At 35.7% G+C, this 27,252-nt stretch overlaps 1 protein-coding gene and 2 pseudogenes across 3 annotated transcripts; 1 reads left to right on the forward strand and 2 right to left on the reverse strand.

Annotated features, from left to right (window-relative positions):
• The first annotated feature begins 571 nt into the window (after positions 1 to 571).
• Positions 572 to 3,971, forward strand: LOC129875665 (protein REDUCED WALL ACETYLATION 2-like; annotated as a pseudogene).
• Positions 3,972 to 4,495: 524 nt separating this feature from the next.
• Positions 4,496 to 8,492, reverse strand: LOC129877310 (uncharacterized). Of its 3 annotated transcripts, none has more exons than XM_055952797.1 (5): positions 8,390 to 8,492; positions 7,767 to 7,899; positions 6,489 to 6,684; positions 5,504 to 5,523; positions 4,496 to 4,944 (listed from the first exon to the last, which is right to left on the reverse strand). In XM_055952797.1, exons 2-5 carry the CDS (start codon positions 7,880 to 7,882, stop codon positions 4,914 to 4,916), a joined length of 363 nt encoding a protein of 120 aa, XP_055808772.1. In that variant the 5' UTR covers positions 7,883 to 7,899; positions 8,390 to 8,492; the 3' UTR covers positions 4,496 to 4,913. The 3 variants fall into 3 exon arrangements, with proteins under 3 accessions (XP_055808772.1, XP_055808771.1, XP_055808770.1); XM_055952796.1 differs by lacking the exon at positions 8,390 to 8,492 and adding an exon at positions 8,326 to 8,382; XM_055952795.1 differs by lacking the exon at positions 8,390 to 8,492 and having other exon boundaries at positions 7,767 to 8,262.
• On the reverse strand, positions 8,307 to 10,322 carry LOC129875666 (uncharacterized; annotated as a pseudogene).
• Between the last annotated feature and the right edge of the window lie 16,930 nt (positions 10,323 to 27,252).

The raw sequence follows: 27,252 nt of genomic DNA on the forward strand, positions 1-27,252 counted from the left end.
TGTGGTGTCTAAGGATGGCATTATAGTGGATCCGACAAAGATTGAGGTTATTCTTGATTGGGCTAGACCTACACCTGTGACTGAGATTCGAAGCTTCATCGGATTAGCAAGTTACTATAGATGATTTGTGGAGGGCTTCTCGTCTATTGCAGCACCTTTGATCCAGTTGACTAGCCTTGATATTCCTTTCGAGTGGTCATAAGAGTGTGAGTTGTGCTTTCGGAAGCTCAAGGAGTTGCTTACTACCGCTCTTATTTTGACTCTTCCAGTTGAGGGTATGGGATTCACCGTGTATTGCAACGCATCCAGCGTTGGTTTGGGTTGTGTATTGATGCAACTTAAGATGCATAAGCGCAACTACCCCACTTATGATTTGGAGTTGGCAGAGGTAGTTTTTGCGCTTAAGATTTGGAGGCATTACCTGTGTAGGGTTCGATGTGAGATCTACACTTATCACAGGAGTTTGTACTACATGATGAGCCAATAGGACCTTAATTCGAGACAGCGTAGGTGGATTGAGCTCCTGACGAACTATGACCTCTCTATTATATACCATCCGGGCAAGACGAATATGGTAGCAAATGCCTTGAGTCGGAAGACGGTGAGTATGGGTAATCTAGCATTCCCTTCTGTTTCGGAGCAACCTTTGGCTTTAGACATTTATTCTTTAGCCATTAGGATGATTTTTCTTGGTATTTCTGATTTTAGGAGAGTTCTAGCCTATGTTGGGGTTCAGTCGTCTCTTTTGGAGCGGATTCGTGGTCGTCAGTTTGAGGATGAGGCCTTGGTAGTTATTCGAGATCAGATTTTTTGAGGTGAGACCGGGTAGGCCACCTTGGATGCTGATGGGGTTTTGAGGTTTGATGGGCGTATTTGTGTTCTGAAAGTTGGAGATTTGATTCAGTTGATTCTTCATGAGGCCCATGATTCCAGATACTCTATTATGTTGGCATGAAATCTGACTTTATGTTGTGACTTTATCTTTCACATATTGTTGTGAATAATGAATCTCTTTATGATACTAGAATGGGATTGGAAATTGTTGGATGATAGTAAGTGGCTCTACGCAACGACAAAACGTGGATATGCTTTCAACTGTGAGTATGTGAGCCCTCACAAAAAAGGAGAAAAGAAATTAGGATACTAGTGTAGGGCTGTAGGCACTAGGAGAGAATAGGATGTCTATGCGTGAACAAAAAATGCTTCTCCAAGGGGGGTTTATTTGAGTAAGGAAACACCAAGGGCCATCTGTAGTATTTATGATGGTTTAACTTATATCAGAAAAACATATGGCATAATTTAAAAGTGAACCAATTCCAATTGCATCTTGGAAATGTTTGTTTCTTGTACCACTTTGACAACCAGGCAGTATCATTTGAATAACTTGGAGTCAGTGACAGTATTCCTTCTCATAAACATCTGCCAGTTTATTTTCTGTTTACAAGTTTCTGTTGCATGCGCGATACACTTATAGGTTCTCACAATTTTATTTCTTGTAACAGGTATTATTTTTAATGTATCACTACTTTGCTGCCACAGAAATTTACAATGATATACGAGTTTTTATAGCTGCGTATGTATGGATGACTGGATTCCGAAACTTCTCTTACTACTACATCCGCAAGGATTTCAGCATTGCAAGATTCACTCAGGTAGTATCTGCCCGTTTACTTTGCAGATCTTTTGTATTGAATTTTCCTTAATTGGCAGTGCTTCTGAAAGATTTAGTCTTATGATGGACAGATGATGTGGAGGCTTAATTTCTTGTTATTCTTTAGCTGTGTTATCCTTAACAATAATTACATGTTGTACTATATATATGCCCCATGCACAATCTTTTCACACTGATGGTTTATGGGGCCCTTGGTATACAATGAAAATGGGACGACTATTGTCGTTAAATTCATTGCCTGCTTCTTGATTGTTATTCTGATGTGGGAAGTTCCAGCAGTCTTTGAAGTGTTTTGGAGCCCATTTACTTTCTTCCTTGGTTGGTACTTTGAATTTGTTTTTTTTTTAATCCTTAGTCACGGCTGATTACTAACACGTGTGTGTATGTATGTACTTTAGGATATGCTGACCCAGATCCTTCAAAACCAAAGCAGTCTCTCTTGCATGAATGGGAATTCCTTCCAGGTCTTGATCGTTACATATGGATAATTGGGATGATATATGCTTACTACCATCCAACCGTAGGTTCTCATTCAGAGATTTATCAAACTTTTACCTGTCATCCAGTCCACTTGTGAACTTTTGCAACTGTCAGAACAGAGCTGAGGATGTTGTCCGTTATCCTTTTCTGAAATGCAGCTCCTTTCTTTAAAAATGTTAGTTCATAAATGGTTCAAGTTTCATCTATCAGGTAGAGAGATGGATGGAGAAACTTGAGGAAACTGAAGTGAAATGTAGGATATCAATAAAAGCAGCTGTTGCCATAATGTCACTCACGGTACCTCCTCTCTTTTGTCACTGTCTGAATTTTCAAACTTCTCTCCCTTGCTTACTTATTATACAAATGTCCGATGGGATATCTTTGGTATGAGTACATATACAAGCTTCCGAAGGTCACATATAACAAATATCATCCTTCTTGGATACCGATAAGGCGATAACGTATGCCTCCCCCCCCCCCCCCCCTACTTGATTGCTCAGTTATTTTGAGAGTTTCTTCTTTCACTAGTGAATAATATGTTGCATGTTCCCTTCTAATGTAAATTTTGGTGTTCTGATCTAGCAGTGTCAACATATCCTTGCGGAATGTTACCCAATATTTTCGTAGCTACACGTTAACCCTTTTTGCGTAAGTAAATTTGCATTAGAAGTTTTTTTTACAGTTCATTTTCCATATGTTTGAGTTCAAGGCAAGGCATTGAAAGCCGGTAAATTCATAACATCCATGTATAAGTAGATATTGGATTTTGGTGTATTACTTCAAAACAGACCACTTATTGCTTTGTTGACCTGTAGATGGCTTGGGAAGATCACTTTGGAGACTTATATATCCCAAATCCATATATGGTTAAGGTATGAGAGATGAATTAAAGGTTGATTTGTTTCTTGCACATCCATTACATGGTTTTTAAGATAGTATTCTTCACTAGTTCTTATTGATTCATGGTACTTACCCTTCCTCTGATATGTGTATAATGTTATCATAAAACTGTTGTTTCACTTTTGGCTGTTTATTATGTGATGTTCCTCAAGCTCTGATCTTATTTGGTAATTGACTTTGACCTGGTTACGAAAAAAAGATATTGTGTCACCTCGGAATGCTGGAGTTGGCTTAACATTTTGGCATAGTGATCACTAATTACAATGTGATTCTACGGAAACAAACAAATCTTAGTAGTTCTGTTTCTGTTTAAAAAAAAAAAGAAGAAGAAGATGAATTGTGGGTATGATCAAATGTGTATATTTAACGTAGAGGAAAATAAATGCAGATCTGGTGTTCCAGATGGGCAGCCTAAAAAGTTGCTATGTTTGATCCCGGACTACCCATTGATGAACTTCATGCTTACCACTGCCATATATGTTGCAGTAAGTAGATTAATTTCTTGTTCATTGCCTTTTGTGAGGAGAACATATGAACGCAATGAATCAGTTTCTCGTTTCTTTATATATGTGATTGACAAACACTTTGAAATCCACATTTATCCCCATGAAAGATGATAAACATCTTTAGTTTTATCAGGTCTTCTATATGTCTTGTCCTCTGTATTTCCAAGGGTACCTCAGATGCTGGTAAGTCATTCTCTGTGCTTTAATATCCTCTTTAGTGTTTGCTACAGCTTTTGCATTTCTCAAGTTTCTATAAGAATGATCAGAAATCTCAAACAGAAAGCAAATCGATGCTTATAGAATATTCCATGTTGACATCTATCGAGTGGAAAGTGGAAAGCTTCTTTTTCTCATTTTTTGAAAGAAAATCAATCTGTGTAATGAGCTTGTTTATAATTTACAACGTACAGTAAAGAAGGCAGATACAATTTGTAAGCCGGCTACTGGCTACAGTTTCTTTTTTACATGATTAAACAGAGGAGAGATTGCTCAACTGGGTTATAGTTCTTAGTTTAGGATTTTTTTTCTCTATAAAGTCTGTCTCTTGAACTCAAATTTTCGATTGAGCAGTTTGTATTTTTCACATGTTGTAATGTATACTTTCTACCTGTGAGGCAATGTCCTAGTTTAGTTATTTATATTGTTCTACCACATTAATGTATTTGAAAGGAAAGTGCCATTTCATCCCATAAAGAGCTTGTATTCTCTGAAATCTACTCAAGTCTTGCAGAAAGGCATCTTGCCTTTATAGCTGCTCCCCAAGCATGCCACTTTAAAATCTGCACACTTTTTTTTTTTTTTTACACTCTGAATCGTATTGGCATCAAAACGAAAGAACAAACAATAATATATAAAATACATGTCTGCTGAAAATCAAAGTTGAGCAGTTTCAAGACCTGTATCTTTCTAGCCTCAAGGCAAAGCGTTGAACATAAAGTAGGAACGTATAACCATATGGTGCTAAGAGCATCACTTATATTAAGAAAAAGGCTTCCACTGCAAGAACTTTGAACCTGGATGATTAGATTTGTCTAAGATTACCAGCTCATCTATATCATTCAACAGTGATTTGCAATGTCTAAATGCTTAGACAATTACTCAAAAGCTTTTGTACTCGAATATAAGTCACCTAACAAAACCTTTACTCAAGATCAAAATGTTTTACTCCCAATTCTAAAATTTGAACCAGTGGTTTGTTCTGTGGTAGTACTTTCTGGCAAGCTTAAAAGAAAGAACACAACATGACTGCAAACTTTGAATAGCCACTACTTTGAACTTGAAAATTTCTAGCATCTTGCACGTGAGCTAGCTTTCAGCATCAAGGATAGTGAAGGTCTTCATTTCACACAGGATCCTCAGAATATATGCACAATGTCGTAAGCAAATCTTTTGCGTGTTAAGGAATTATAGGAATACAACACCATGCAAGGGTTGATATGGTAAATGTACATAGAGACCACGCAAGAAATGCAAGGAAAATATTAGCACCGATGCTGCCAGTTTATCTCTGCAATTTTTTTTAAAAAACTCATTTTGGTTAAAGTTTTTTCAGAACTTTTTCCCGGAGAAACTGTCAAAATACCTTTTTGGTTGAAAAGTATTCTCTCAAAAAAACAAAAAAGATTGAGAACTCTTATAAAAATATATCAATTATGCATATATGTTTTTGTTCCGGACATTTTTTTCCTCAACATTAGCGGTTAGTATTATTTAGGAGAGAGGTCAGAGGATGGAAGGTAGAGGATAATATGTTGACAGCTACTCTAACCTGATAATATCTGTACAGTGATTCCTATCTTGGTGCTATGATAGTAAAACTTGGAAATTTTGACAACAGACATACTTCTTGGGACAGGGCACAGGACAAAATAGTTCAGATAGTTTTATTAAGGAGGGGGGAAATGCACAAGTCTATCTTTCACAAGACTACAACAGATAAGGATACGTCCAGAAGAGCACAAATGACTGCAAAGAAAAGAAACAATGTCAATTGAGTGTCAAATTAAGGGTATAAAGCAAGATTAACAATTTGAAATCATCACGCAAAGATAGTCAATTCCTCTCAGAATCAAGCAGTGAAGCTATTATTTTGGATACTATATCAAAACAAAAAAGTATTTCATAGGCTACCAAAACCTAGAAATTGACCCCTTTTCCGCAGATTCCCAGAAAACCTAAGAACCCCCGGGATGCTACATATAATAAATTTATTTATTAGTTACCAAAACAAACCTAGAAATCAACACCATCACCCTAAATATAATTAAGAAGATTCACAGGAATACTGATAAACATGATTCTAATCAACAAAATATCACCGAGATAGAAAATATGTTCCAATAATAATTAGTTAACTTAAAGAGAAATTTGAAGAAAGAAAAGTTAATATGATATGGAAAGAATTCATAACTGGAAAATGAATGAGAAAAAACTTCCAAAAGGGCCTTAAGGAAACAGGTAGAAAACATAAGGCAGGATAGACAAATTAATCAGGGTTTCAAAAAAAATATTGCACCCTCCGTTTCAATTTGTTTGTCTTGTTTTCACTTGGCAGGAGTATAAGACAGTAAAGTAAAGAAGACTTTTGAATCTTGTGGTCTAAAATTAAAGATATGTCAAATGTACCAAAATGTCCTTTAATCTTGTGGTCTTAAACATGTCATGTGGAATGTTGAAATTAAAGAGTTGCCAAAAAAGGAAGGAGGCATTCTTTTTTAAGCATACTAAAAAAGAAAAGTAGGACAAACAAATTAAAATGGAAGGAGTACGATTTTGAAAGAAAGAATTTTTTTTACAATTTTTTATCCTTTTAACCTTTACTTATGCAGGTGACTGAGCAGGCAGATGAATTATTTCTTGATCAAGGATTAGAATAAACAAAGAATGTATGAAGAAGAGATCTTATTAGAAGTATGAATGTAAAGTAGTACCATAAGCCCGCCAAAAAATCCATCCATCAAGATTCTGTTCCAGCTGTCAAAGTAGGAGTGGATTGAAAACTTGGCCTTCGCTGTGAGTGCTACTGAAGTCATTGCCATGACAAGGAAATAAAAGATAAATCCTGTCAAGCTAGTAAGTCCCAGAATCCCGGCAATGACACCACCAATGATTGCCATGAATGTGCGGCTGAAAAGCATTCAGAATGCTCAATATAAATGGAGATATCCAATGAAAAGGAAAAAATGTACTAGCTTGAAAGACGAAAAGAACCCAATTTTACTTGTTCCCATATGATCAACTGCCCGTCTCAATCATATTTTCGTTCTCCCTTATGTTTCAAGTTCTAACTGTGTGATCAAGTAATTACATTTCTTTATAGACAGTTGCAACACAGAGCTTGGATTTGTTTGTTTATTTTCCTTTTTTCAGATAAGTTTATGGAGCTTGGGGTTGCTTTGTTGTAGAGGCAAAACGACAAGGGTAGTCCCAAGACTTCCTCTAGCATTGAAAATTGGTATTAACTGTTCAATTACTCAACAAGCTATTACTTACTGATCAAAAAGAAATTATTCAAAAAACTATTAACTCATTAATAAATTGCAACTTGAAAGGGTTGAATTTACAATTAATAAAATGATATTCTGCAGTTCTTGGTTTAGGGTATAGGTTGTTTATTTGATGATTGAGGTACTTGTAGCACTTTACTGAGGTAAAGAATGGATATATATAGGACCATACACATCTCCTTGAGCAATTATACGAAAGTAAACGACTACACCAAGGGTAACATCCTTTCTGCTTAAGTGCAAGGAGTAATAGTCTTGGGTGAATGGAAGATAAGAAGAAATCAAGGACTGCAACCCAATTGGCCATAATATAGGATAATCATACCAATGTAGAAGTGTTATTCCACAGATGAAAAGAAAAGAAGTTAGCACTGAGGCTGTTTATGAGGTATGTTATCTAATTAAACTGATATCATGTCATATTCTTTATTCACTATCCTAGTGACGTTCCACCAAAATAATGCCTCAGTGAAGGAGTTAAAGCTACAGCTGTATATAATCCCTAATTTCAACCAGTTGTTCAGTTGGGCTAATATCAGAGTCACATTATTGAGGATGAAATTCACACCGATGGTCTGTATCAACCTACGTCCAGACTTTATAAAAAAAAATTAGCTAAATTATTACTAGCTAAAATCATCAAGAAATAGCAAGGAACTATAATTTCACTTCACCAAAATATTGTGTCAAACTCAAACCAACCTGTAAAGAATAACTTTCATGTTGTTTTGCATATTCTCAGCATTGAAAGTCGGCAAATCATCCATACCGCTGTTGGACTTCTCTGTAGACCCGTTCGAGTTATCATGCCCAGCCATCACGACTTTTTGCAATTCTACAGCAAACATCAAAACAATAAGAACAGACAAGTTCAGATGTAGATCAAGAATTGAACTTTGTGGTCACTCACTATTGAATTCATCAATACAAGAAAATACTTTAGTCAAAGATATCGTATAAGATAATGAAATACATAAAACATTCACACATTCTTCCATGGATCTCACAATCAGTTCAATTCACACTATCTCTTTCAGTTACAATTGATTGATTCTGTGATCATAATTAAGAATTCGGATGACAGCCATTTCAATTCAAACTGTCTCAGTTACTGATTCAAGAAAATTTAACATAAATAACTAAAGTTGAAGGTTTCTTCAAAATTACAAATCCCCGAAAGAAGCAAAAATCCCCAAATTCAGTTGGCTCACATATATATACACAGAAAAGAAATAAATTGGATTAAATGAAGAAACACAACCCAAAATCAGAGGGAGCAAGCAAGCATCGACAGAGACAGTAAACCTAAAAGATGAAGGACATACCAAACAAATTTGATGAAGGCAATGTAAAATGTTAATTGTGCAATTGCAGAACCAACGCTGCTATTGTAAGGACCAAAATACCCCTGCCTCATGCTCTATCCCAGTCCTTATATGCTTTCTCTGTGTGTGTTAAAAGCTAAATAATAATATATATTATTCAAAATAATTGAATTGTTCAAAGTTGATTTTTTATTTATATTTGTCTTTTTTATTTATTGAAGTTTTATATTTTATAGGAGATAAATTACAAAAGTTATATTTATAATTTTACATAAGGCAATAGTGGAAATTATGGTACAAATTATGTCATTAAATGTTTTTCTTAATATGTGTGCATTGCTTCACAAATTCACTTAATATGGAATGAAGGGAGTATTAAGTAAAAACTTTTTAAAAAAAATAATATAAAATCTTTAAGATAAAAGATATATTTAAAGATATGTTCCTCTTTAATTTTGAAGTATATTGCCCTTTAAGATAAAAATGAACTTTGAAAATATTTTATAACTATTGATAATATTGAAAATATCTTAGAATACGATTGAACTCAAATTATGCTCATTTTGTTGGGATTGAAACAATAGGGCCTATGGACAAGATAACAAAGAAATTTTAAACAACAATAACAAAGAGAAATTATAAAAAGACGCATAATATAATAAATTAATTTGATAAATTGACCTACATATGACTAAAAATAAAAATTATTGAGAGAATAATTTAAACTAAATAAGACTTTGTTTGAGGATTACATTGTAAAAAATATTGTATTTTTGTAGACTCCGAAAAAAAAAGTTACTTAAATATGAAAGAATTTTTTTCATAGAAAAATATTGCAATATATCTAACATGGAATTAAAAACTAACAAATTCAAATCTTTCAATTTGTAAAAGTAGAACCTTTACGTACAATAATTTATATATGTCTATTCGTATCATAAAAAATATTACAAGAAATGTTATAAGAACTGGTTTGAAATCAATATCTCCGGTCACAATTGATGATTTCAAGACTCTTTTTGGTCCAGTCGATAATATTTTGCTACTTGGCAGTCCAGGCTACAAAAAAATTAATTGTATAATTTGAAGTTATTATTTCAGTATAATAATTATGAATGTGTCACAATACTTACATTGAAAGTTTCGAACCCATTTTCAACTTGAAACACACCCATTTCAATTACTCTTGGCCTTTTAAATTGGTTGGTATTTCCAATAGCAGTTTCCTTTGGTGTAACATTTGAATTTTGGACATGTGTTGTACTACCTTGAGAGCATGTAAACCAACTTTCAAGTGGATGATTAACTCCTCTTACCTCACTTTCCATTCTCCTACCTTTCCTCTACCACTCCTAGTTCTTGGTGATGGTGATGTTGATGCACTAGGTCTTTTGTTAGAAGGAGGTGCAGTGGTTCTAGATGCACCCCTTGATACTTTTGCTCCTACACTTACACCATGCCTTGGTGACGTTGTTGTAGTTGGTGTTCTGTTAAAAGGAGGTGCAGTGCTGCTAGGTGCACTCCTTGGTGCACTTATACTTGTACTTGAATTAGTAGTTCTAGGTCTACCTCTCCCTCTTTTTTGCAACAGACTCATTTTCATTGCTTTTTGATTTCTAATATACAAAAAATAGGGGTGATATTTGTTAGTTGATTAAATTTGAAAAATAATTGACAAGATAGTAATATACCTTTGGTCTTCCCCTTTCATTTATTGAACTTGATGGTTATGCAATAGTTGAATTGGGTGTAGCACTCTGTTCACTAGCAATAGAACCAACTCATCACTCCTTAGCAACTGACATCTGCTTTTGTTATGACCTTTAACATGGAAACGACTACATGTCATAGTCACTCCAGTTTTTGACAATTTACCAGATACCTTAGTTTCACCAGCCTCTTTCCTTCTCAACTTTTTAGATCTGCCTAGCATTTTTTTGGTCACTGATAGAGCAACAAGATGATTTGTTGATTCTGGCCACATTGGCATATTGTTCATAGGCTGCATGAAGTGTGAGTAAGTCATTAACTACCTTTCTTTAAAGTATTATGGATGAATAAAGCTTGTGGATCATATTGCTTATGTAGCATTGCAGCTGCATGTGCATATGGTATCCCCTTTAACATTCAAGATTTATAACTACACTCCCTCTTCCTCAAACACAACGTGTGTTATTTGCATCCATCTAAAACTTCATATCTTATCACTCTATTGAACTCAATGTTACATCTTATTGACTTATCAATATTAGCCTCCATTACTTTCATTGCCATTGGAGAGAAGTTGGTTACCCAAGAGCTTGGAAATTCACTAACCTAGCTAATCTAGTCATGACCTTAACCCTTATCTCTTCAAGCATATTAATAATGATTTTATGCCTTGCTGACAATATCCAAGCATTGAAGCTCTCACACATATTATTACCTACTACATCACACTTGACTTCACAATTAAAATACACTTTACACCAATATTCTTTATCATAGTAAAGTAGATCTTCCACTATTTTCTTACCTAGTTTAGACAACTTATTCAATTTTTTTTGAATTCAGCCTCAAAAGTACTTCTAGCACACTTCCAGAACAAGTTCTTCCATTGCAAACCCCTCCAACTCTTTGACCAATTTGCTAAGATAAGCCTAGCACACCTTCTTTCCTCACAAGCTGGGAGCAACTCCGTAATAGCTATATCCAAATCCTACATGTTATAACAAATGTTATAGAATCAATTTGAAAAAAAAAACAAAGAAAACCAATATAATGTAAACCAAATAGAATGTAATAGTGAAATAGAAATGTTTACCTTCTGCATATCTGACATGATGGTGAAACTTTTTCCATCTCCTAATCCCAAGTCCTCTTGCAACAGAGAAATAAACCAAGTCCAACTATTTTTATTCTTATTTTCCACTACTTCCTAAGTGATGTGTTGCTAAAATATGATACTTACGACGCTCAAAACATAGAGTTATTGCGAGTACTCAAGCGTGTTTTATTAGTTTGATATTCATTTTTGTTTAATTTTCAGGAAAAAGAGGTATGCATGAGTTGATGGCTAATGGAATGATTTTCTTCAAAGTTTTGGGTAAATCTTGGAATGAGGAAGTTAGGAAGGAATCAGTCCATGGCATGAAAGGCATTACATGGGACGTATGGAAGTGAACAATGAGGTTGACCATGGGTGCACACCACGAGACACTTCAAGGGCCGTGGTGAACACCACTATCCATGAAGGGCCTCATCTAGCAGAAGGCAACCATAGAGTGGATAAGGCAACACACCATGCCCCATTATGGTGTCGTCCAGCCAACAGGAGCTAAGGAAAGCAATAAAATGTCTAAGGCAGCCACCACGAGGCCTCACCACTGGTCATTGTTCTAACTACTGCCGTGGTAGGTGCCGTATTGAAGAGGCCACCACCAACTGTCTAAGGCAACTACCACGAGGCCTCACCACGGGTCATGGTTCTCACACTGGCTGTGGTGGGTACCATCTAGGTTCCATGTGACACAACAAGGCCAAGGTTTCCTAGTTCTATTAGGGTTTGTTTTCCTATTTAGTTTAGGACTTGGTTTCAACACTTAGTTTAGGACTAGGTTTCAACTTCTATAAATACACCACTTTGTTCTTGGTTTAAGGAAATGTTTTTCCAATTATTTTGAGGCTACATTGCACGACATTGAAAATTATTTTTCAAATATTTCCTTCATCAAATATGCGACTGGATAGATTTGGCCAAGAACATAACACTTGGTTTCTTTTGGTTTTTGTTTTGGTGATTTGAATCAAGTTTTTATTCTTCAATTATAAGTTTGATTTGTTGATACTTGTAAGCCTTATAAGCATAATTTTTTCATCTTTTATTGATCTATTTTTCATAATTATGCAAGGCTAATCCCACAACTAGGGTTGTGGGTACCATGAAAACATAACAAAGTACAGGTCTATGATCTCTCCCCCTCAATACTTCATTGAGTTCATCCCTGCTGCTAGCATCATCCCTGACTTGATTGTCAGCAAGCACTCTCAGCCTTTGTGCCTCATGATCTTGTGCATTCATTTTTTGATTTGACTTTTGCAGTTCAGGATCATAGGGAACTAGTGGTTCACCTTTACTGCAGGTGTTTGGCATGCACTACATGTTCCCTTAAAAAAACAAGAAAAAAAAGAAGCAAATTAGGAAATCAAACTACAAACTCAATTAGAAACTAATAGAATATTTCAAACGTATTCCCCGACAATGGCACCATTTTTGATAATGTTCAAGTATACCTCACGAAAAAAATATAGATGATCGTTAGTAATATATTTACCCAACTAAAAGTCGGGGTCGATCCCATAGAGAATAGGTTAAAACAAGTCTATTAGCAATCACTTTTCAGTTGTAGTTTCTACTTCTCGAAAATAAAAGTGCATAAAATAAAAGTGGGATTTTGGTTTTGATTGAAGAACAATTAACAATGTAATAACAAGTAAAAAAGATTTAGTTTGTAAACAATATGAAGACTAGGCTAGGGTTATGTTCTCCATGACATATAACTTAATAGACAAACCGTATTCATGATATTGTTCAATGTATTGCATGAAAAATCTAGCAAGTTAGGTAACATATAATTCACCTCCTAGTCCTTCTTAGACGTATTTCTTTCATCTCCTTCCGTTCTCATAATGTGTGCTTTACTAATCCTCATTCTAGATTTCAGAGTACCATCTCTTCCCCGCCTCAAGTAACTTGGATGAAGTTTTATTCTTCCAAATTTCTGTTGTGATAATCTTTTTCTAATCACTACCTCTCTCCCAAGAAAACAATGAATATGGGCAGGTTCTCAATGAATGCACTCATAAAGAAAGAGATGATGATGCTGATACAGATGGAGCGGGAGCTATGAGAGCTATAGTCCTCCAACCACTACCTTAAGGTGTGAATTTCACTATCACTAGTACCATGCTCCAAATGTTGAAACTAGAAGAATCATTTAGTAGAGCAGTAAATGATGATGCCAACCAACACTTGATGAACTTTATTGCCACCTACAAGTCATCTGAAATCCCTAGGGTGAGCCAATCAGTCGTACGACTGCATCTGTTTCCATTGTTTCTATCTGGGGAGGCATTGAAGTGGTTGAATGAGCTTCCACATGACACTATCACAACTTGGAGGCAGCTGAGGAAAGCATTTCTGTAGAGGTTCTTCCCACTATCCAAGAAGCTACAAATCAAGGATAAGATTAATGCTCACAAGAAGCTACCTACTGAACTAGTGCATGAGACCTTGGAGAGATTCAGGCTGAAGCTTAAGTAATGTCCAAATCATAATCTGACAGATGAACACTTGAAGAAATTGTTTTACAGGTCGTGTAACTTTGTGACTAAGCCAGTTATTGATGCAACTTATGGAGGTTCATTCATGTCCAGGACATCTTAGGAAGCCACTACACTTTTGGATCAGCTCACGAAGAATAACAGAGCCTGGTGCACTAGAGACACTGATATGAGAGGTTTTGGCTTTTTATCTGAGATGTCAGTAGAGCAGAAAATAAGAGAAGAGGAACGTGATCAAGACATGGCTCACATGCGGACTCATATGGACTTGCTAACCAAATGATTGTTGGCTGGAGGGTTGGAAAAGGTAAATATTGTGGATGTTGCAGGTCTCTATGAAGACTTAACCGATGATGAAGAAGTAAAGTATATGAAAACACAGGGGTTTTACGGAATTACAACTCTGAAAACCAAGGTTAGAACTTTCGAAGGGATGGATATTATGATAGGGCAGAACACTGCGGTCAAGGTAACTGGCATAACAAGGATCACTACAAAAATGATCGGAAAGGTATTTATGTTCATCCTGGAAACAAATATATGGGTAGAGCTGGAGCGAGCAACTCAAGGATGGAAGAGATACTGACTAAAGTCTGCCAAAGACAGAATCTACAAAAGCTGGTGTCAAGGAACTAAAGCGCGACATGTCCAAAATGACCCAAGTGGTAGAGTCACACTCAACCTCTATCAAGCAGTTGGAGCAAGAAATGGGGCAATTGTCGGCCACGGTGATTCAAAGGAAGAATGGTTCACTTCCTAGTGACACTGTTCAGAACCCAAGAAAGGAGAAGTAGTGCAGCTCGAGGATGTCGTGTCGCAACATTAAATCAAGTGCTTCATGGGGGGCAACCCATGTGGATACTTGATGAAGTTTGAGTAGTCAAGTAGCTTACAATTGATGCCTAGGGCATCAGAGGTATGATCACTTCCCTTGTTTTATGATTTGGAGTCTTTAAGTGCATTGGGGACAATGCACAAATTTTGATAGGGAGTGGGGCATCCTTATCCCTTTGGAGTTTTTTTGCCATGTTTCTTTTCTCTAAATGTGTGTTATCTAGTAAAACTAGCATGTTTAGGTTAATGGTGTTAATACAAGTATCTATAGGAGTTTTTAGTAGCCCGTGAAAGTGCAAAAATGGCCTCTATTTAAAATTTTTGAATAATTGTGTGATTGCATCTCAATTGTGATAACTGATTTGCTAAGATTTTTGTAACATTGTACATAGTGATTTTTTGATCAAATGCTGGTTATATTTCACATCCCAAAAACCCCCCTAGACGTGATTGGCACCCTCTATCACCACCTATCGGGCGAACCAAATATCCATATACTTGACCAAATTTTCTAAGCACTAAGATAAAATATGTGCAACTCCAAAACTCATCAATACTCCTAAAAAATGAAACAATTATCAAACCAAAATCATATATCGATTTATGAAAAGAAACGGGCACTTAAATAATGTATATCTAGTCCAATTCCCACAACAGGACCATGGACCATCTAAATAGAGCTACATGAGTTCAATTGTCGGGCATGCAAACCCCATTAAAAAAGAAATTATAAGCTAAACATAAGTAAAGCTAAGACAGTAGCCTCCACGAACAATGTGAAGGCTCACCTCAGTGACAGAATCCACTCGAACGAACTAGTTAGCCACTAGTCTCACCCTCTGCTACAGTATCTGCATAGACATGCAAGTAAGGAGTGAGCTGTATATAAATATAACCCAATAAAATCCTTGACTTACTACTTTAATACCCCTGGAACAAGAGTTAGAAAATACATCTACACCATAAACACATAATGATATGCACAAGAATGTATTTCATAATATAAAGCTCAATAAGTCCAACCAAATGTTCCAAAAAGAAAGACACTATATGTTTCGGCTCAATTCACACTCAAAGCTTATCATAAACGACAGTGAAAGAGGTCATCCCATCACCCCGACAAGTCCACGACAGCATATATAATTCCCCAAAGTGTACTACGGCAGCATATACAAAGCCCCTAACATATTACGACAGCATACATATGCCCCTAACATATTACGACAACTAGATATGCCCCTAGTAACAATATTACGATAACCAAGAAAGATATCCAATTACCACGCCGCATATAACTTATAAAAATATTTGATATTCTTCTCAAAATAGCATATCTACGGCTGATCAAAGACCACCAATTCAGCCAAGCACACGCTTGTCCCAACACATGAACCAGGCGGAGAAAACATATTTTTTAAAAACAAATTTGAAAAGCAAGCATTAAAGCTTAAAGTCTCACTTACCTTACTAAAAACAAGTCCCACAACCTTGTACGCTTAGAACATCAACCAAACAGCTCCTAATGGCCTCAATCTATGCAAAAATATTGATCAATGATATCAATTATGCTAGTCGAGGTCAAGTCTCAATATCCCTAACTTTCTAGTTTAAAGCTTAGCCTTAATATCTTCACGCTTTAAGCCATAAATTAAAGGACAAGGATTATAAGCTTCCAACCTATTTGTTTCACTTAAAAATCAATATATATTACTAGTCATACTCGAGGAACTTTATGATTACAATAAAGTATTAAAAGAACCTCCAAACCGTAGCCTAAAAAGAGCAAGTCTGAAGCTTTTACAAGGGTTCTTACTATAGTATTTAACTACTACATTCAGTTACTGAATCAATTAGATTTGATTACATAATCATCATCAGGTACTATCTCTTTGTAATTCCATTTGATACTTCCCCCGAACGATTTAGAATAGGCAAAAACCCCTTCAATGAACATCTTCTATATTTTCACTTTTCAATGAGGGTCCAAAATTAAAGTCTATTGCTTAAATCAAATAATTAACTTGTGTGCCCATATAAAGCAAAACACAGCAGCACACTTCACCAAATAGACAATATTACCGAAACAGTGGTCTAGTAGTTCCAGGTTTGCATTCTTCTAAGCTGTACTCTTTACATGCTAAAGAACTTGTAGCCTTCTGAAAGTATTTTCCCATTCAATCATCCTATACCCTCTTATTATTTTACAAAGATAACAATTATATCTTACAAAATGATATAAATCCCAATTGCATCAGTACAAATAAAAGAAAGGTCTTCTACAACAATTTTTTTTTTGTTTTAAAAAAAATTCATTCTTGCTTAATTCGCTTCTTTCCAGTTATGCTAAAACATGTAATACACCTCTTTAACCCAAGCCACAACACACCATATTCTCATGCTACAGGAACAAGGTAAAGCTAAATACCTGGCTATGGCCTCTTTATAGCAGTCCTTAATATCCTGCACACCCAAATCTTTTGCCCTGATCTGCTGCGTTTTTTTTTCCAAAACTATGGAATGAACTACCCTATTTTTCCTATTCCTTCTATCACTAAAGCGTGGTAATCCGAAACAAATAAATGGGCTTGGCCCATTCCCTTTTAATTCTATTTATAATTATTATTATCGGTTAAAATTACTAATTAACCCTTCATTAATAAAAAGGGTTATTACATTATGACTGTGTTGATTAGTACTAAATAGCATAAGATCATCGCCATGTGTATATGAGCTGAATTTGTGTAGTTTGATTGATGCATTCGTAAGCCAGAACTTGTCCGGTTAGTCTCACTAAAACAATTGCATAGCTTGATTAGGACAGGATCACGGGCTGTTGTTGATATTTAGTCACTTAGCCTAAAATTGACCGACCAAATAAAATTGTGCCCTTTGAACTAAAAGTTTGAGCCTGAATAGACATTTTCTTTGACATGCCACATTTCACCTTCCTTTCTGTCTGTAAATCTTTTTTTTGGCCCTGGTCCCTCCTACGACAATGTGCACCTCAACTCAGGCCAAAGCCCAAGTTGAGGGTGGCTACTATAGGGAGGAGTAGAAAAGTTAGGGTATTAAAAGAATGGTGTGACAAGAAAAAAAGAAAAGCATGGATTGTGGCTGCAAGTAAAAGAGAAAATAAGTGCAAAAATGAGTAATAAAGAAAGCAAAAGAATGAACAAAAGTGGAAACCACTCCGAAGAAGAAAGAATGAGTGAATAAGGGAAATAAAAGAGTTTGGGGGGTTGAAAACAAGTAGCTAAGTCAAAGTAGCGTCTGGGGGGGAAAGTAGTCACTTTTATCCTAAATATATCCAACCTTATCCCGGGCCTACGTTACAAGCCTAAAAAGTCTTATTGTAGTTGTTCAAGAGCTAAAGTGTTGAAAATAAGGGCAAGCTTATGGTCTGTACTTTTACATTGTTTGAATTTCTTTTGAGAGTGTGAGTAGTTTTGTTCTACTCTCCATTTTTCCTATATACACTATGTGAGACTTCTTTGTGGTGAGGGCATTATGATTGTGTTGTTTGGATACTACATTGACTAGTACATGTCTGTTTGCATTAGTTTGGTTAACTATGAATAATATGATGTCATAAAGTAATCCTTGCAAGTTGGTTAGAGCATGAGTGCATTGTATAAGTGAAGTCGGGCATGTGGTTTATGTTGTAAGGATACTATATAATTCCTATTAGGTGTTTGTATTTGCGTGTCATTTATTTTATTTTGCATTATTTCTTTCGGATAAGCAACGATTCTAAGTTGAGGGTGTTGATGTGTCACTAAAATATGACACTTACAATGCTCAAAACATAGAGTTATTCAGAGTACTCAAGCACATTTTGTTAGTTTGATATGCATTTTTGCTTAGTTTTCAGGAAAAAAAGGTGTGCATGAGTTGATGGCTAATGGACTAACTTTCTTCGAATTTTTAGGTGAAGCTTGGAATGAGTAATTTAGGAAGACACAGGCCATGGCATGAAAGGCATTACATGGGATGTACGAAAGTGTAACAACGAGTTTTGGACCATTGGTGCACACTGCGAGACCCTTCAAGGGTCGTGGTGCACACCACTGTCCGTGAAGGACCTCGTCCAGGAGAAGGCATCCAAAAAGTGGCTAAGGAAACATACCACAAGCCCTTTCAATGGATGTGGTGCACACCACACCAGGTTATGGGTGTCGTCCATCGACTAGGAGCTAAGGCAGGCAACAAAATGGCTAAGTCAGCCACCATAGGGCCTCACTACTGGCCGTGGTGGGTGCCGTATTGAATAGGCCTACACCAAATGTCAAAGGAAACCACCACGAGGCCTCACCACGGGTCGTGGTTCTCACTACTGGCCGTGGTGGGTACCGTCTATGTGACACCCCGAATTATTTTCCGCAAAGACTCGAATATTTCCTCACATGTGGGTAGACTCGGACCGGAGGACTTGTAATTCTATACATGAGTTAGGATTAATTACTAAGTATTCGAAGTGTTTAGATGTGTTTAGGGGTCATAAGGGATCTCTAACACCAAGTCGAGTCCAAAGAACTCCAATCGATTAAGTTTTCAGACGAATTAGTATAAGGGTCAACTTCAAACGACCATATATCCTAGAATATAATGAACTGGGTGGACCACGACCTACCAAATTAAAGGTCTTTGAGTCTTATTTCCAACTCCACCAAGATTGCAATTTTTGGAATCCGGAGTCAAAATTTATGCCCATTTTACTACAGACTAGTACTGCAGGAATTTCAGGCCTGGGCGAAATTCAGGCTTGGCGCTCCAGTGGCGCCCCACGCCACTATAGCGCCAGAAAACAGCCTCAGTAGTTTGGTCCTTGGCGCGACGCGCCACTATTAGATGTGCAGGGTTTTAGGCCTATTTTGGCTTGGCTCTGCAGTGGCGCGACGGGCTACTATAGCGCTAGCAAGGTTTTTGCCAATTTTCCAGATTTTTGAAGAGGGGCAACTTGGACTTTTTCCAAATTATATATACACCATCCTTGAGCATTTTGGACCATTATTTTCAGCTTCTCTCTCTCTCTAAAAAGCCCTAGAAATTTTCCCTCTCTTCTTCCTCTCCTTCTTCAAATCCTCCTCCAACAAAGGGTGCCTTCAAGAGTTCCAAGAATTCAAGCCTTCCATTGAAGACCTAACATCAAGGTTCTTCAAAGTCTTCAAACAAGGTATGTAAGGCTAACCTAAAATATGGATTTATTTCTTCCATATGCCCATAGATGTGTTGGATAGGAGTTGTGAAAGAGTTGAACCTTCTAAGAAGGTTTTCTTGAAAGTTTTCCTAAACTATAGAATGTTTTTAAGTACTATTAGTTGATTGATGATTTTAATGACTTGAGTTACTAAATAGTTATCTTTTATATTATTGATTTCAAATGTATCTTTGTATATAGATTTATAGATGTTGATGATATTCTTGAGTTGAGTTTTGTTGAGAGTATGGATTCATGTTTTATTCACATGAACCCAAGATGAGATTTCTTTGGTCATAATTTGTCTTGAGTTGAGATGGATGGTGTGTGTATATGTGTTGATTGGAATGAAAAGAATGAATTGGAATAGTTATGAATGTGAATGACATAAAAAGAATTGAAACATTGGTAGAGCTAGAATGTCACTTTTGTTTCTATAAATGGAATGTAGAAATTAAATAAGGATTTTGGAGTAGATGTTTGATGATGATCTGAATGATGAATATTTGATGATGATATTTGATGATGATGTGAATGATGATATTTGACGATGATGTGAATGAAGAGGTTATGTTGATGATGATGTTGTGTGATGAAGTAGATTGGAGTCTAATGTGATCATGTGATATGTGATATGTGAATTGCATAATTTGATTTGATTTGAGTCTTATGAGCATTTTGAAAATAAATGATCTTTTGAGAAGGAGTTTTAAATAAATGATTGTGAGCATTTTTGCATAAACTATTCATATACTATTTTGAGTTTTAAAGGATGATTATTTTCATCTACTATTTAAAAAGAGTTTAAGCATGATTTGAGTTTGAGAAGTCTTTTAAATAGTTTTGAACATGAGTATTTGGAGTATAAATGAGTTGAGCATTATTTTTCTTAAAAATGTAAATTTTGAGATTTATATATATTTTTAAAGAGAAGAGTTTGATGATTGGAGATGAGTCGATTTGAAAGAGGGTCCAATGAGGCCAGATTTGATTGAGTTTTGAAGAGAGTCCAATGAGACTAAATGAGTTGATTTGAAAGAGTCCGATGAGGCTAAATGAGTATTTTAAATATTTTACTCACTTAATAGCTATGCGTGTATTGAGTCTTTGGAGGAGTATTGAGCACCAAATTGGGTAAGAGTATAGTCCATACTCGAATCCCATAAACTACGCCGCCAACGTAGGAAGGGATTATACCGTGTCGGATGTTTCCCTATTTTATTGTCCTAAAATGATAGGACTTGATTGATTGACGGATCCATGATTGGTTTGAGCCGTTCATACCTTGGCAAGTATGAACGGACAGAGCAACGACGTGACTCGTTGTGCATCACCTATATATAGGTGGTGGGATTGTTGTCGGTTAGAGAAACTCCCAAATTGAGTGGTTTGTGCATGATATGATTGGTTCGATTGAGATTGGTTGATGATTGAGTTGGATTGTAAAACATTGCATAATTTAATTTGCATATTTATTGAGTTGAGTCCTTTGAGTTGATTATTGAGTTGATTGTTGAGTTAATTCTATAAGACCGGATTAGGTGATGTGCGATGGATTGGATTATATGATATGTGATTGGATAGTGTACGATGGAAGGGTATATTATTAGATTGGATATACGATATGATTAGATTAAATCGGATTATACATGATTGGATGGGATCGAATTGTGAATGATTTAATTGAATTGTATTGTACATGATTGGATTGGATTGGATTGTATGGTATAGGATTGGTCTTTGTCAAAAAAAATTGTATTCTTACCTTAGACTTATGACACTTGATTGAGTCTTTCTTATCTTTCTGAGTTGAGATATTTGAACCAACGTTACTCTCCCTTGAGGTATGTTTCATTCTGCCATATTACATACTCGTACATTCCATGTACTGACGTCTATTTGGACCTGCATTGTTTCATGATGCAAAGACAAGTTTAGGAGATCGTTAATAGGAGCATCATCGAGGATCTATACACACTCAGCATATTGGTGAGTCCTTTCCTATATTCGGAGGACACCGCTTATAATATTCTTGCATCGAGTTAGCCCTTTTCATTTTAGTTTAAGGTAGCCATGAACATGTCATTGGCACCAAATAGATAGTAGTGATAGAGGCTTCATATACTAGATAGTGATGGGTCGATTGAGTATTTTCTTTTCTTGAATTATTTTTGTCGAACTATTTTAATGACAAAGATTGGAGTTTGATTTGTTGGCTCATGGCCTTTCTTTCTTGAGTTAGATCATTGATTTGGATTGCCCGCCAAATTATTTCTTTATTTTCAAATCTCCTGCTGATTGAATGAATGAATGGATGTGTGATTAGGCTATGTGGTTCGCTTGGGAGCCAGAAATAGTTTCTGAGTGCCGGTTACGTCTAGGGTACCCTCCCGGGGCGTGACAGTCTAGGTGCCACGCTACACAACAAGGCCATGGTTTCCTATCTCTATTAGGGTTTGTTTTCCTACTTAGTTTATGACTAGGTTTCAACTTCTATAAATACACCACTTTTTTCTAGGTTTAAGGAAATGTTTTTCCTATTATTTTGAGTCGACATTGAATGACATCGAACATTAATTTTCAAGGATTTCCTTCATCAAATACGCGATTGGACAGATTTGTCTAAGAACACAACACTTAGTTTATTTTGTTTTTTATTTTGGTGATTTGAATCAAGATTTTATTCTTCAATTGTAAGTTTGATTCGTTGATAGCCTTATACGCATGATTTTTCCATCTTTTATTGATCTATTTTTCAAGGCTTATCCCACAACATAACAAAGTAGGCAAACGTAGGATTGATTTTTGTAATTTGTCTTGCATATATTATAGTTTTTCTTTGTCTAAAGGTCTTTCTTAATGAGTGCACACATTGAGAACCTGCCCATATTCATTGCTTGACCGGGAGGGAGGTAGTGATTAGGAAAAGATTATCACAACAAAAATTCTAAAGAACAAAATTTTATCTAAGTTACTTAAGACCGGGAGGAGATAGTACTCTGAGATCCAGAGCGAGGATTAGTAAAGCACACATTTTGAGACCGAGAGGAGATGAACGAAATACGCCTAAGAAGGACCTGAAGGTGAATTAGATGTCACCTAACTCGCTAGATTTTGCATGCAATAAATTTACAATATCATGCATATGATTTGTCTATTACGTTATGTCATGGGAACATAAACCTAGCCTAGTCTTCATAATGTTTACAAACTAAATCTTGTTTACTTGTCATTATATTGTAATTGTTCTTCAATCAAAACCAAAACCCCTATTTTTATTTTATGCACTTTTATTTTCAAGAAGTAGAAACTACAAGTGAAAAATATTTGCTAATAGACTTGTTTCAACCTATTCCCTATGGGATCGATTCCGACTTTTAGTTGGGTAAATATATTGCTAACGATCGTCTATATTTCTTTCGATAGATATACTTGAACGTTATCACCAAGCAAGTGGAAGTATTTGGTTATTGCCATCCTTGGCTACTGGAATAAGTAGTTGACCCCTGGCTTCTCTTTTCAAGAAAAAGCAATCCGACCCAATACATTTTCTACATGAAATGAATGCCATCTTGAGTGCTTCAAAGTAGATGTAAAATGCCTCAAATACTAGCCTACCAAGTTCATTAGCTTCACTAAGCTTCACCACACAAGTACTCCAAGGATTAGACCTTAACAGGTCATCCTTATAATTAAGAATTCTCCCAAACTCCTTAATGATCACCCATAGTTTCATTACGAATTTTAGCTCTTGCACTTCCAGCTATGGTCTTACCAAAATTCACCTTATATTTCTTTCTGATTAACTCTTGCATGAACACTCTGATGTTTGGTTGTTCAATTACTCTATCTTTAAAAACACTGGCCAGAAATTTAGAGTTGCACAAGTAATTTCTAGAGGTCATCTGACATAGATGTACTGGAATATAAGTCCTAACAACAATGTTATTAGTTGTTTTTTGTCAAGACTTATATATAATAACCATTTGCAATTTTCCTTGCAACATTTCACCCTTACTCTAGTTGGGTCATTCACATACTTCTCAATCTGAAGCCTTATCTGAACTGCATACTTAGTGACTGCCAATCTAAACTCTTTCACACTTTTAAAAATCATATCCAACTGTCACACAATCTCCTTATTATTGGGATCAAATCTGATACTATTTGTGGTTTGTTTTTTCCTTTTTTTTGTTCTAGGTAGTTTGAACTTTGAACCTCGTTTTTTCACCTTTCTCAAGACAACTATCATTTGTGTGAGTTTCAAAAAATACAAGCATTAGAACTTGTATAATATGGTTCATCATCCCCTAGCCTACCTTCAAAAGATTTTTTACTAACAAAAGTCTCATCAAACCCAAGGTCTAGTCCGACATTTCTGCATGATACTTCTTTGGTGTCTGCAGGAATTCTCTCCCTTCTTTTTCTACTTAAAAAGGATCTATTCTTATCCCTAAGCTCTACTAACTCCTCATGAACATTACCTCCAAAATTATCATCTCTAATCAGTTTGCTATTTTCAGAATCATCACTATCATCAGTTGACTCATTAGATCCTTTCACAGAGTAGTCACTATCTTCAGAATTTGATGGATCATTAATTGGAACTATTGGATCTGATATAGAAGAAATATTTGAGGTAGTATTTAGAGATACATCTACCCCATTTAAAGCAACCTCACCTACTTCATTATCTCTAAGATTTTGACTAGCACTATTTTTAGTGGTTCCCACTTTATTAAAACACCAGATTCCTCCTCAGGCTCACATATACATCCAAAGTAGCCTCACTTTGCAAACAATGACACATTTCTAAGAGAATATCATCATTGTCAATATCTCCAAAGATGCAACTATTAGGTGGCCGGATACTAAATTTGCAATTTGGGCTATACCCTAGCTCTTTAATGTAGTCTTTAATCTCAAAATAGAATATTGTATCCACATCAATATTTTTATATTCACTCACTAACCTACCCACATATCTTGCTTCCTTACCTTCAAATAATAAGGCCCACCATGATAAAACTTTAAATTAATGAATGTAAATCTACTCATATCTATATGCATAAACATAACCAATAATTAAGTACAAGTAACTAATAAAATACACACCTATAATTAAGTCACTAATAAACAGATATTCGGTCACTAATAATTAAGTACAAGTCACTAAATAAAATACACGCATACACACCTATAATTAAGTCACTATAACAAATATCCAGTCACTAATAATTAAGTACAAGTCACTAAATAGAATACACAGATATACACATATAATTAAGTCACTAATTGATAGATATCCAATCACTAATAATTAAATACAGGTCACTAAATAGAATACACACATACACACCTATAGTTAAGTCACTAATTGATAGATATTCAGTCACTAATAAGTAAGCACAAGTCAATAACTAAGTACAAGTCACTATTAAAATATAAGAATTTAGGGGCAAACAGATACCCAAGCAGTTCAAGTAAATTAAAGTGAGTTCTTTAACGTTACTACAACCCCTACAATACAGACCTATAACCCCACACATACAGACCTCTCACATACACAACACCCAACCTATTTTTTCTTCTAAGAATTAAGTTATTTTACTATGACCCTACACAGACACACCAAATTCTTTTAATGAAACTATAGCCTCACACAAAAGACCACATACAAACACATTCACACAACACCCAAGCTATCATTACTATAAGACACAACACCCAACTCATCTTTGTCTTCTTGTCTTTTTATTTTAAAAGGTGCACCCATACATGCACAACTAAATAAAAAACAATAGAGAAAGGTATATGATTTCAAAAGTTTTATTTTGATATAATCCATGGTAATTTTCGAAAGGTACTTGACATGATTCTTGTCTTAATTTTTTTTGAATCATAGCTCATTCCGATTATTCTACGAGTCTTGAAAATTGGTCCTATGTGCATATGTATACGATTTGGCGCCTTACGAGATTGTGACCTTATTCTACGTTCTCTTAATATTATCCTTCGTTGATAGTCTCATCTTATAATAATTGTTCCTTCAAGGTGAGACAAAGCGGCCATGGTTAGTCTATAATACAATCGGAGGTTACCGATCTTCCATCACTCCGATAGATACATGACTTTCGTTGAGCTCTCCTGCATGCTGTCTATATGTATATGTATATGTATATAGGGGATATGGGGAAGGTTCCTATGTGGCGCTATAAACGCATTGCCACCTGGTCAGTTGGCGTAATTTTCATTCCGAACGCGAGATGCCCGGACGCGGGACATATGTGGGCGATATGACATGTTCTATTTTCTATGGATATGAAAAAGAAATGTTTTTAAAGGAAAAGACAAGCATGCATGGAATCCAGCCTAAAAGGCACTCATATGTACATGTTACTTTCTTATCTTACTATATGTTCTATGATTCTATGATATGGTTGTTCATACCTTATGTTCTTTGTTATGCTGGTTTTCATGCCTTACATACTCGGTACATTACTCGTACTGACCCTCTTTTCTCCAGGGGCTGCGTTTCATGCCACGCAGGTACACCCAGATGAGTAGAAGCTATTATAGAAGATGTTCCAGCGGGGTTAGCAACTCCACTTGTTCTTGGAGTGTTGCTTAGTTAGAGTGTATGCGCTATGGTGTTTCGTCCGAAGTTAGAGACTTTGCAGACAGAGTCGTGGGTATAGAGTGTCAGCTTTGTAAGCGGCGTCACCAGTCAATATGTTATTATGTCGTATGTCACGAGTTTTATGGGATGATAGATTTTGGAAAGCAAGATTCGCAAAGCTTAGCTATTTTTTTTTATTTTTTATGTACAAGTCTAAATAGATTAAGTATGTAATATGAGGTAACAGGTTCGCTCGGCTCCGAGCATGGGGTCGGATGCCTATCACACCCTATTAAGATCGGGGTGTGACACCTTTGATCTCGACCACGATGAAGATTAGATAGCCCTTGAACTTCGAACACAAAGTACCAAAATCTATTTTGAATCTAAACGTTTGGATTTCTGGAAATGGATTGAAACTCTAGCTTTGGGAAAATGACGTTTCAATTTTGGGAAAGGGAAAGGTAAAGCAAAAAGATAAAGTTAAAAAGATTTTTGGGAAAGAATCGAGTTAAAAGATTTTAATAAAGTTGAAATGTTAAAGTTAAATGGAAAATGACATTCAACGTGGAATATTTTGATAGTATTAAGTGAAAAATGAAAGGTTTTTATTTAAATTAAAAAAAGTAGAGTCGCGCATGTTTTACACTTAAAGTTGGTAGAGTGTGCCGCATAGGAAAATAATGTGCATGAAATGACGAAAAAATGAGTTCGGAGGGGGGGAAGAGGTAATAGGACCTTAGTTTAGTTTAGGTGTATCTTAGCGATATATAGTTGGAGGTGGTACTTGTTCATTATCCCAAAAATATTAAATAAACAAAAAGACTCATTTTTAAGTTTAGGCCACCTATTCTAATGAACCGCCGTGAGTTTTCTTCTTTGGATCTCCTA

The sequence above is a fragment of the Solanum dulcamara genome, chromosome 12, assembly GCF_947179165.1.
Source record: "Solanum dulcamara chromosome 12, daSolDulc1.2, whole genome shotgun sequence".
Taxonomy (NCBI): Eukaryota; Viridiplantae; Streptophyta; class Magnoliopsida; order Solanales; family Solanaceae; genus Solanum; species Solanum dulcamara.

Coding starts and splice junctions, on each gene's coding strand:
- LOC129877310 (XM_055952795.1), bottom strand. CDS start 7,912: ATGTTTGCTGTAGAATTGCAAAAAGTCGTGATGGCTGGGCATGATAAC. Junction 6,685..7,766: donor ATGAAAGTTATTCTTTACAG/GTTGGTTTGAGT, acceptor AATGCTTTTCAG/CCGCACATTCATGGCAATCA. Junction 4,945..5,503: donor TCATTTGTGCTCTTCTGGAC/GTATCCTTATCT, acceptor AACACGCAAAAG/ATTTGCTTACGACATTGTGC.